This window comes from Talpa occidentalis, unplaced genomic scaffold (assembly GCF_014898055.3).
Source record: "Talpa occidentalis isolate TD23 unplaced genomic scaffold, MPIMG_talOcc4v2.1 talOcc4.9, whole genome shotgun sequence".
Lineage (NCBI taxonomy): Eukaryota > Metazoa > Chordata > Mammalia > Eulipotyphla > Talpidae > Talpa > Talpa occidentalis.
The window spans coordinates 72,141,691-72,153,701 of NW_023605305.1; the positions used below are offsets into that span (position 1 = coordinate 72,141,691).

The 12,011-nt window shown below is 48.3% G+C and overlaps 1 protein-coding gene across 1 annotated transcript in view; it reads left to right on the forward strand.

Annotated features, from left to right (window-relative positions):
- The window catches only part of MAML1 (mastermind like transcriptional coactivator 1), a 39,939-nt gene that overhangs the window by 23,036 nt on the left and 4,892 nt on the right, over window positions 1-12,011 (forward strand). The window contains exons 2-4 of the mRNA XM_037498173.2: window positions 2,668-4,080; window positions 8,371-8,610; window positions 10,696-10,792. Of these exons, the coding sequence (XP_037354070.1) occupies window positions 2,668-4,080; window positions 8,371-8,610; window positions 10,696-10,792 (1,750 nt within the window). The remainder of the gene's footprint in view (window positions 1-2,667; window positions 4,081-8,370; window positions 8,611-10,695; window positions 10,793-12,011) is intronic.

Here is a 12,011-nt window from a genome sequence, read left to right on the forward strand (position 1 = left end):
TGTGGTATTCTTCAGCAAACACTCCCTGCACCCACCCTTGCAAAAGAAGTGAGCACCAGATTCACTTATCCCAAACTGGATCTTTCTGGAACTCTGCTCCTGTGAGACCATTGGGTAGTGACAAAAGGAGCCTCTGAGCTGAGCATCCAGAGGTACTAGATCATGCTGACAGCGTGACACCGAGACCTGTCTGCTTTATGGCATCTGCTGTGTATATGTTCATATATGATTTATAATCTGTTCAGACTTTTTTCCCATCTCTCTTATAGATGCCTGTAGATTAGGCACCACCATTTTCTCATCTTTGCTTTCCTCTGCGGTGCCTGCATGTATCAGACACTCCTGCAAATGGTCAAGGCTCAACAGTTTGCCAGGGCCACCACATTCCACACTCCCCACCCCAGCCTGTATCATTCCAGTTAAATTTGTGAGCAGTTGAGAAAATGGTCCAGTGTTTTCTTTGGCGAAAAGCAATTGGTATTGCAAAATTGAGTTGTTACTTCAGAACTTGTCTGCAGCTGTTTGCATGTGGACATTGAAAGAGGGAGTGGTAGTTTTATAATTGTTAGGGCAAGGAAGGATTTTGTTTCTAATCTGGGACAGCCAGCTGACTCATCAAGTGCCTTGACCTCTTAGGTTTCCATCTTCCCCTTTAGAGAATGGAAAATTGAGCTCCCAGGCTTATGATAGCCCAAACCTGACACCATGGAATAAATGGCTTTCCACAAAAAAATAGACATAAGAAAAATTAGCAACTTGATTTATATCCTTCTGACTTATTAAATGGGTATGAATTTGCCTTCCCCAAAGAAAAATATTCAACATGAAAATCTTACAAAGGCTCCATATCTAGGACCCTGGTTCCGTTCACCCCTAGATGGCAGCAGGAAGCAGAAGAACCCTTGTGGAAACACAGCAGCTGTCCTCCAGTTGGAGGGGCCCGGTCCTTCAGCTCAGCTCTGCCCTGCAGTTCCAGTTGTTAAACTTTCCTCTTTTTCTGAGCTAACTTAGGTATCTTGATGTGGATTTAAAGAAATGCTGGCTCAGCTGACATCTGTAAAGTATCAGGAAGTGGGCTTTAGCAGTTAAGAAATAAGAAAATCCTGAAGAGGGACAAAAAGGAGTGGGGGCATTGGAGTTGGGACTCAGAGGCTCAAAAAATTGCCTTCCTTGTTTTCTTGCTTATCGTGCATGTGTGCGAGTGGGTGTCTAGCTGCTGAGAGCTGGTGCCCTTCGCGTTGCCTTGGGCAGAACCCTTAGGTCAAAGTCTGCCTCGGGGCTCCTGGGGCAGGTGTGGTGGGTCAGTGTGGCCCGTCTCTGCAGCAGGAGGACAACACAGAGTCACCATGCTACACTCTGACTCCTTTCAAATCTGCTGAAAGATAGTGAAACCTTTCATTTGGAACTTTGTAAAACATTCCTAAATATAGATGCTTTAGGGGCAGTAGGAGGGAGGGATAGAATTGGGGATGGAAGATGAGGACAAAAATGTGATAAAGTAAACACAGGAAAGGAGCAACATATGCTGAGAGGCCGAGTGTGGGCGCCTGTGACAGTGGAGGAATTGTGCTCTGACAGCTGAAATCAGGCTGGGGAAGAAAGGAAGGAACAGAACCACCTCCCCACCCCCACTTTCATGTTCTCTGTGTAACCCGCTCCCACCCCTGGTCTTTTAGGGTGCTTATTGCTCTGCTGCACAAACAGGACATGGATCTTACTCTCTAGCCATGCCCATGTAGGCCGCACATCCTGGAAGGCTGGAAGCCCCTGAAGCCCCGGGCTCATGTGTCTTTATCCCCACAGTGCTTGTCTTTGGCACAGGATAGACTCTTAGTAAGGTTAAACAATGTGTATCAGGAGAACGTGGGGAAGTAAGAAGAATAATGGTGCCAAAAAGACTGGGTTGTGCTAAAATGTGTGATCCTGATAAGAAGTGATGGACGGGGGACTAGACACGGGGATTGGAAGATGCTGGGATTTGGGGAGGATGTTGGAAAGGAGGATGGGACCAAAACTGAAAAACAGCCCGCCCGATGGGGTAGAGCTGGGCATGGTTGCCTTGAAAGCCTGGGAAGGCCTGGGAAAAGCATGGAAATTGGCCTGCCTGGGGCTTGTGATCAGCTTCCAGCAGGACCTGAGAAAGAGCCTGGCTGCACTCCCTCACTGAAAGTAACAGACATTCAAGTTAAACGGGCTTAAACACGAGAAAGAATTTGTTGGTTTTCATAAGTGTAAAGTCCGTGGGCTGGCTGGTCTCAAGCATAGCCAGATCCAGGACTCAGATGATGTCCTCAGGAATGGCTGTGACCTCTGCCTGTGTCCTGGAGCCTGTGTCCTTCTCAGGCTCCATTCTTGGGCACATCCTCAGGCGGCGTGACAAGGGGCAGCATTAGATTTGTGTCCTGAAAAAAGGAGGGTCAGCAGCAGTCTAGGGACTGATGCATTGACTGCAGCTGGGCTGCTTTGCTACTGCTGAGCTAGTCCTCCTACGCAGGCAAGGCCGCAGGACATTGTGGGGGTGGGGTAGGGACAAGGGTGAGGTCCCCGATGGGAATGTAAGCCAGGCAAATAAAATCGGCAGGAGAGCGATCCAGGAATACCAACCCCTCTTGGAAGCTGAGGGACTGTATGTAGGTTTTGTAAGTCACTCATGTCCCTATTTTTCAGCATCTTCATGACACAGTGAAGAGGAATCTGGATAGTGCCACCTCTCCTCAGAATGGCGATCAACAGAATGGCTATGGGGACCTCTTTGCTGGACACAAGAAGACACGCCGGGAAGCCCCTCTGGGAGTAGCTGTCTCTTCCAATGGCCTGCCTCCAGCCTCTCCCCTTGGTCAGCCGGACAAGCCTGGTGCTGAGGCATTGCAGGCCAGTGGGAAGCACCCTCTGGGACTGGACTCCATCAACAAGAAGTGTCTGCCAGACTCCAGCCTTCACCTGAATGGAGGCAGCAACCCTAGTGAGTCGTTTTCTCTTGGCCTGAATAAAGAACTGAAGCAGGAGCCTGTCGATGACCTGCCTTGCATGATTGCAGGGGCTGGAGGCTCCATATCTCAGAGCAACCTCATGCCTGACCTCAACCTCAACGAGCAGGAGTGGAAGGAGCTCATTGAGGAGCTAAACAGGTCAGTGCCTGATGAAGACATGAAGGATCTGTTCAATGAGGACTTTGAAGAGAAGAAAGACCCAGAGTCTTCTGGTTCTGCCACACAGACACCGTTGACACAGGACATTAATATTAAGACGGAATTCTCTCCAGCAGCCTTTGAACAAGAACAGTTAGGCTCCCCACAGGTAAGAGCTGGGTCTGCAGGACAGACCTTTATGGGACCTTCATCCGGCCCTACAAGCACAGATTCACCTAGCCTAGGTGGCTCTCAGCCTCTGTTCCACACCTCTGGTCAGCCCGGGGCAGACAATCCCAGTTCTAGCCTGATGCCGGCATCAGCCCAGGTCCAGAATGCACAAAGAGCCCTCTCTGGTGTGGTGTTGCCTAGCCAAGGCCCAGGAGGGGCCTCAGAGCTCTCCTCTGCTCACCAGCTCCAGCAGATCGCAGCCAAGCAGAAACGCGAACAGATGCTCCAGAACCCACAGCAGGCCACCTCAGCACCAGCCCCAGGCCAGATGTCCACGTGGCAACAGACTGGCCCCTCCCACAGTCCCTTAAATGTCCCTTATCCCATCGAGAAACCTGCTAGCCCTCCCAGCTACAAACAAGACTTCACCAGCTCCAAACTACTCATGATGCCCAGTATAAACAAGAGTTCCCCTCGGCCCGGAGGCCCCTACCTTCAGCCCAGCCATGTGAATCTGCTGACTCACCAGCCGCCAAGTAACTTGAATCAGAGTTCTGTGCCTAACCAAGGGTCAGTGCTGGACTATGGCAATACCAAGCCCCTTTCTCATTATAAAGCGGACTGCGGGCAAGGTGGCCCTGGGGTTGGCCAGAGCAAGACGACTCTCATGGCTTATCTTCCCCAGCAGCTGCCTCATCTGAGCAACGAGCAGAACTCCTTGTTTCTAATGAAACCAAAGCCAGGAAGCATGCCCTTCAGATCACTGGTTCCACCTAGCCAGGTGAGCACGTGGCTTTGCTCTGTTTCTCCTCAGCAGATGCTTAGGGCGGTGCTGCAGATCTCGGGGAGTTAAGGAACAAAGATACAAAGGGCAGAGAGCAACTGTTGTTTAGACTTTAATGAAAATTGAAGTCTTGATTAATGAAAATTGATTAGCAGGGCCTCTGCAGTGGCGCAGTGAGTTGAGCACAGTGCTGTGAAGCTGTCCGCAGCTTCCGCAGCGCGGGTTCCATTCCCAGCCAGCCAGGGAGCTACCCACATGGCACAGCAGGCCTCTCCTGTCTCACCCGCTGCTCCCCTCAGCAGTGTTTTTTGGTCCGTCTGCCTGTTCTGCTCCTTGCTCTGTCTCTGGTGAATTCTCTTACCCTCTCGCGCCTCTGGCCTGTACCTGGGTTCTTGTATAAATAAATAAATCTTTAAAAAGAAAGAGAGAAAATTAATCAAGCAAACTTGGGTTGATTCTTTTTTTTTTTAAAGATTTATTATGTCTATAAGAACTGGGGTACACGCCAGAGGTGTGGGGGGTGAGAGGATTCACCAGACACAGAGTGGGGGACAGAACAGGCATATCTGCTGAAATACACTGCTGAAGGGAGCAGCAGGTGAGTCAGGAGAGGTTTGCTGCGCCATGTGGGTCATCTCCCTGGCCGGCCAGGGATCAAACTCGTGCTGCGGAGGCTGTGGGTAGCTTCATAGGTTGCGTCTTAACCCCTTGTGCCACCAGGGACGCCTGGGTTGATTCTTAAGAAATAAAAATAGGGTAAAACTCTACAATATAACTTCGTTTTAACTATGCAAACATTTGGGGAATCACCTGTATTTAATCAGGTGTCTCTTTCATTCCATGTAACTTAAATTAAGCTGTTTGTGGCTATTCTGCAAGGAAAGAGCACATTTAATGTGCTGCTTAGAAGCTTTTCTTTTTGGTCACCTTTCAGGCCTCTGTATTCAAAATACCTTAAGTCTTGGTAAGCTTTAGAACCTTCTAGGTATGTGCTGCTTCTCAACACATCTAAACTCCATGGTTACATAGTTGTCATACTTAAGCTCAGTGAATTCACATGGCTCTGTTAAGGTGACCTGTGGTCAAATACCAGTTTTATCATGATCATTATTTGCATTTCTGCACATGTTCAAATATGCTTTGAAATGTTTTCTCCCCGGAGGCCTTAGGGGTAAGCTGGCTAGTAGTGTGCACAAACACAGCAAGTCTTCCCCCGCTTCCTTAAAGAAAGAGTGGAGCACGCTTGCTCTTCTTCCTCCACAGGTGCTGCGCTATCTTTTCTGGGTGCGTGTGTGCCCCTTCGGACCTGTAACAGTTGTGCAGCAAGAGCTGTATAATGTGCAATACCCTCATTGTTTCCTGTTTTTCACTACTCTAAGCCTGCAATCAGCATCTGGGGTGTGTTTGTGACACACTTTAGAATTAAAAAAATTAAAACCCAATCTGGCGACATTGTGAGAAAATTGACATCCCCATTTACTGCTAAGATGTGCAAATGGGCACCATGCTTTTGGAAAGTAATTTGACATAACACATTTTTCATAAGCCATAAAAGTGTTTATAAGCAGAGTTATTACACCCCTACAAGAAATTATTCCTCACGCCTAAAAGTTATATACAAGATACTGCATGATTATTTCTAATAGCCAAAAACTAGAATCAGTTTAAACGTCTCTCCATGGGGCAGTGTCCTTTTGCTTATTTCAGCCATTATGTTTCTGCATAGCCATTTAAAAGAGCCTTAAAGAGCCACACTGTGACATGACTGCCATTTCAGTAGCACTTTGCACTTCACAAAGCACTCTTGTAGCTCTAAGCTTCTGCTGATTGGGGTGAGGAAATTATATCAGAATCTCTCTGCTCTAAGTTTAGAATCTTATAAAGATTACACCAATGAATAAATGCTGGCAAAGAGCTCAGAGAGTTGAACTTAATTGAATGATGATTGCTTTTTGCCTTTCTTCTGTTTGGGTTTAAATTTTCCCCTTTTAGAAACAAAAACATTGATTCAAAAGAATACCTGTACCCCTATGTTTATTGCAACACTATTTACAGTAGATGAAACCTGGAAACAACCCAAATGCTCCGAAAGAGATGACTGGTATATATACACAATGGAATACTATTCAGCAACCAAAAAAAATAAACTAATGCCATTCACAGCAACATCGATGGACCTGGAAAGAATTATGCTCAGTGAAATAAATCAGAAGGAAAAAGAAAAATATCGTTTGGTTTCACTTATAGGAGGAATATAGGGGAACTAAATAAGACATCAGGGGGAAAAATAGTAACAGTACAAAACATGGGCCTCCCCAGTGGTGCAGTGGATTGAGTGCAGCGCTGTGAAGCTGTCCACAGCCTCCACAGTACGGGTTTGATTCCTGGACAACCAGGGAGATTCTCTCATGGTGCAGCAGACCTCTCCTGTCTTGCCCGCTACTCCCCTCAACAGTGTATTTCAGTCAGTCTGCCTGTTCTGTCTCTGGTGAATCCTCTCACCCTCCCGCGCCACTGGCCTGTACCCCAGTTCTTGTATAAAAATAAATAAATCTTTAAAAAAAATTGTGAATTAAAAAAAAAAAAACCAAACAGACAATTATAAACCAGAGTCATCCTGCAGGGGAGGGGGAGGGAGAAGGCTCGGAAGGAGGGAGGGAGGAGCACAGGGGACTGAGGTGATGGTGCACAGGTGAACTGGTGGAGGAAATTCTATGGGGACTACACCTGAGAGGGGGAAAAAGGCAAATATCCTTTAAAAGGGAACAATGATATAAAATACATATATAACTAAAATTTTTTTTTTTAGATTTTTTTTTTTTATTTATACAAGAACTGGGGTGCAGGCCAGATGCGTGGGAGGGTGAGAGGATTCACCAGAGACAGAGCGGGGAACAGAACAGGCAGACTGACGAAATACACTGCTGAGGGGAGCAGCGGGCAAGACAGGAGAGGTCTGCTTCGCCATGTGGGATTCTCGCCAGCCAGCTGGTATCGAACCGGCGCTGCAGAGGCTGCAGACAGCCTCATAGCGCAGTGCTCAACCGCCTGTGCCACCAGGGAGGCCCTATAAATAAATTTTAAAAAATAAAATTTCCCCTTTTAAATTTTTTTTAAAGATGTATTTATTCATGCATACAAGAACTGGGGTACAGGCCAGGGGTGCTGGGAGGGGAGGATGTTTGTGCGAGAGGATTCAGCAGAGACAGTGTGGGGAACAGAACAGAAAGATCTACTGAAATACACTGCTGAGGGGAGCAGTGGGCAAGACAGGAGAGGTCTGCTGCGCCATGTGGGTAGCTCCCTGGCTGGGGATCGAACTTGTGCTGCAGTGGCTGCCAATAGCTTGATAGCGCTGAGACTTAACCCCTTGCGCCACCCCTTTTAAATGTTACTGATGATATTAGAATATTGTGGTAGGGCTTCCCCGGTGGCGCATGAGGTTAAGTCTCAGCACTATGAAGCTGTCGGCATCCCCGGCCAGGGAGCCAACTGATATGGCGCAGCAGACCTCGCCTGACTCGCCTGCTGTTCCCCTCAGCAGTGTATTTCAGTCGATCCGCCTGTTCTGTTCCCCACTCTTGTCTCTGGTCAATCCTTTCACTGCCCCCGCCACCCCCACAGCTCTGGCCTACACCCTGCTCTTGTATGCATAAATAAATAAATCTTTCTTTAGAAAGAATATTGTGGTAGCCCTTGACAAGACTTACTTTAGGTCCATGTATTAATAGAGAATATCTGTTAGTAGTGGCTGCTACTCAGCATGAGTATCCAACAAAAACTAGGCAGTATCTTCCCAGAAAATTGCTGTACACAGTGGACTAATGATACAGTTCCCCACACTTCAGGCACAGTCCCACAGCCAGGGGCCCAAGGATTGGAATGGAATGGAGCGTCTCCCTCAGCCACAGCCCCTTGGAGCCTTCTTCCTCACAGTGCCGCCGCACTCGTGTGTTCCATCAGTGTTGATAAGCAGCAGCTGCTTGCCAGAATGGTCCTATACAAATACACAAGCTTACATATGTTTAATGAAAATTCACAGCTTTGCCACTGGTAAATCATAGGATGCATATATACCTCATGGCCAGTTTGTTACTATGCCTGGACCTGCAGGTGTTAGCGCTTTGGTTTTTGCCCCCACCCTGGAGGTCAGTTGCATGGGAAGCAATCCGCCAGGAGACAGAGGCGTCAAGAGCCAGAAGCTCACTATGTACAACACATCTGCTCTGATCAGGATTCATGGACTTCACTGTGTCTGACTTGAGATCCCTTTGTCTCTGTTGACAGGAGCAGAACCCTCCCAATGTCCCTGTGCCGGCCCAGGCCGCCAGTGTGGGGACCCAGCCCCCCGCTGCATCTGCAGCCAGCACTCACAGCAACACCCCCTATCTCAGCAGCCAGCAGCAGGCGGCTGTAATGAAGCAGCACCAGTTGCTTTTGGACCAACAGAAACAGAGGGAGCAACAGCAAAAGCATTTGCAGCAACAGCAGTTCTTGCAAAGGCAGCAGCACCTTCTGGCTGAACAGGTAAAGAGAAAGATGGAAAACAAGGCCTCCCACCCACCCTTACTTGCCTCCATAGTCACCATAGTAGCTGCAGTCTGCCCACCAGCTGTGTGGATTTGTACTCATTTGCATGTCGGGTGTTAGAGGGACTTTGCCCTTTAAAAGTCCTTCTCTAGAAGAGTGGCGTTTCCCAGACAGGGTGGCCTGTGTCAGAAGCAGTTTAAGTCACTTAGTGGGGATTAATGAAGGTAGGGTCTCTGGTTAAAACTGCATGTGTTGGGGACTTTTTTTTTCATGTTCCTTGACAACAAATACTGCCAGTTCACTGTGGTTTCCAGCTTTGTTGTAAATGTAGTATGTTATAAGCAAGAAAATGAAGATGTTCCTGAGATCCTGGGGTTCCAGAATTAGGTGGACGATACCCCTCCCCCCTGCAATTGATCCACATCCCCAAGTGCAGGTACTAAAGTTACAAGAATTCTCTGGATTAAGACACAAGGACAGCCAGCTGTCCAGTGGATAGAGTTGATTGAGGGTGACTTTAAAACCCACATCACTCTCTCAGTCCTGCCATTTTTTAAAAAAAATAACAGTTTTATTGGGATATAATACACACAGCATGAAGTTCACCCATTTAAAGTGTCCAAGTCATTGGTTTTAAATCTATTCTCAAAGTTAGACAGCCGTCACCATAGTTAATTGTAGAACGTTTTCATCACCTAAAAAAGCAGCCCATACCCACAAAACATTTGAGTTATTCCCTCATACTCCCAGGTCTGAGAAACCACTAACTTGCTTTCTCTTTCTGTGGATTATGGACATTTCACATCAAGGTGCTAAGCTTCCGTCAGGGAGCATGTATAGAACTTCCCTTCTCTTTTTTTTTTTTTTTTTAAGATTTTATTTATTTATTTATTTATTTATTTATGCAAGCACTGGGTACAGTCAGAAGCGCAGGAGGGTGAGAGAATTCACCAGAGCCAGAGCGGGTTGCGGAACAGGCAGCAGGACCGAAGTACACTGCTGAGGGGAGCAGCGGGCGGCAGGAGAGGTCTGCGCGCCATGCGGGACCCTCCTCCGGTGGCCGGGGAGCAGCCAGGGATCGAACCGGCGCCGCAGAGGCCGCGGGCAGCTTCGCAACCCAGCGCTCAACCGCTGCGCCACCTGGGAGGCCCACTTCCCTTCTCTTGATGGCTGTGTAACCTGTTGTGTAACTCTGCTACATTTTATGTATCCATTTTCGTCCTGTTGATAGGCTTTTGGGCTGTTTCCCCTTTTTGCTGCCCTGTGTGTTGAGTTCTCTTGAGTGTGTACCTGGGGGTGGGGAATTACTGGGTCATGTAGTAACTCTTAGGTTTAACTTTTTGAGGAGTTGCCAGACTTATCCAAAGCAGCTGTACCCTTTCACATTTCCAGCAGCAGTGTGTGAGGCCGCCCGTGCCCACCACCTCCCCACGCTTGTTACCTGTCCTTGGAGTCTAACCATCTCAGCAGGTGTGAAGTGGTGTCTCACAGCTTTGGTTTGTGTTTCCCTCATCTGCTTTCCATTTTTAAATGGGTTCACCCATATATGCGGTCTTAAATCATTGCTCCTTAGCTCTGTTCTATCTTTTTGGTTCATACTGTTTGTTTAAAAAAAAAAAAGAAAGGGGCCTCCCCAGTGGCACAGCGGTTGAGCGCTGGGTTGCGAAGCTGCCCGCGGCCTCTGAGGCGCCGGTTCAATCCCCGGCTGCTCCCCGGCCACCGGAGGAGGGTCCCACATGGTGCGCAGACCTCTCCTGCCGCCCGCTGCTCCCCTCAGCAGTGTACTTCGTCAGTCTGCCTGTTCTGCTCCCCGCTCTGGCTCTGGTGAATTCTCTCCCCCTCCCGCGCTTCTGACTATACCCAGTGCATGTACAAACAAACAAATAAATAAATAAATAAAAATACATGCCTCTTTAAAAAAAAAAAAAAATTACCTTAAAAAAAAAGAAAGCCCAAATGCGTTCACCACAGGAGCCTATCTGTGAATAACAAACTTTGGACAGTTAACTTTCTCTAATCGAATGCTGTTTTTCTCCTCTAATGTGGTTTTTTGTTTTTTTCTCTCGTTCTTGATGTTTCTAGGAAAAGCAGCAGTTTCAGCGCCATCTGACCCGCCCACCACCCCAGTACCAAGACCCAACTCAGAGCACCTTCCCACAACAGGTCGGACAGTTCACAGGTGAGGGGGCATCAGGCAGTGGTGAGGGGGCAGGGAGGTAGGACTGGTCAGGGCCGGGCGGTCTCTGCACCATGCACGGCTCCTCCTGTCTGCCCAGCTTTACTCTAGTTGCTCACAGAGGCATTTGTCTGCTGAAGAACCTGCTTTCTGGGTACCCTGCAAACCAGGAGGAAAGAGGTTGATAGAGACTTTTAAAATTACTTTGGTGCCCAGCTGTACCGTCTTCTGAAGCAAAGTAATTTGTAATTGGGAGACAGCTTATCAACAGGAAATGGCTTCTGTAATTCTTGCTGCTGCCATGAAGTGTCTCTTTAAAAAAGGATCCTCTCCTTTTTCCAGATAAGGACGGATGCCACGGGCTTGCAGGGCTTTTTGCCTGTTTTCTTCCTTTTCTGTCAGCTCACTTTGCTGCCACAAATGGCAGCATCAGTAGTGGACAGAAAAAGGACACACTCTGAGGTCTTAGCAGTCTCACCCCAAATTTGCAGGGGTGCATTGCGCAGGCATCGCTCCAGAAATGGGGAGATTTCACCTGACAGATGCAGTAAAATCTGGTCTGCACCTTCCTACCTAGGTCTTGGCAAGGCATCTCAGAAGCCTGTCCTTGGTAGGTGATTCTCACTGCAAAGAGTCCCAAAGAACAGCCCAGCATGTGTTCTGCAGGAGACCGCGTAGAGTTGGGGGGACGACGTGGAGTTGAAGTCTATGGGCATCTTAGAACCTTTCCCCCTTCATCCCACTTCATCACACAGCTCTCAGTAGGAGTGAAATGAACTGTTTCAGCTCTCCTTTTTTCTCCAGCCTGTTTTTATAGATGTTACTGGCGAGAGGGAAAGGCAAAACAAAGTGCTCGGTTGGCCCAAACCCAAGTGATCACTCTCCTACCAACAAAAGTCTTCTCAGTGTTGCCGCAGTGTGGCCACTGCTTAAGGCAAAACCCCACACAGGGCCCTCGCTGTCCCACTCAGTGCGGTCTGGTCTCCCCAGCGAAGTGCCTACCAGAGTCAGTGCTTGGTAAATAGCTGCTAGTTTCAGCTCAGACTCCTCCCTCATTTTCTCCACCGTCTTGTCATTCTGCATATAAAGAGTGGGCTCTTTGGATCTCCCACTTTCATCTCTGCACTGCCATCGTGTGCACCCCTCACCTGAGTGAGTGACGCCCTGCCTAGCAGCGTCTGAGCCACACCGCGATCCAGCCATCCTTGGACTTTGTAGCCCT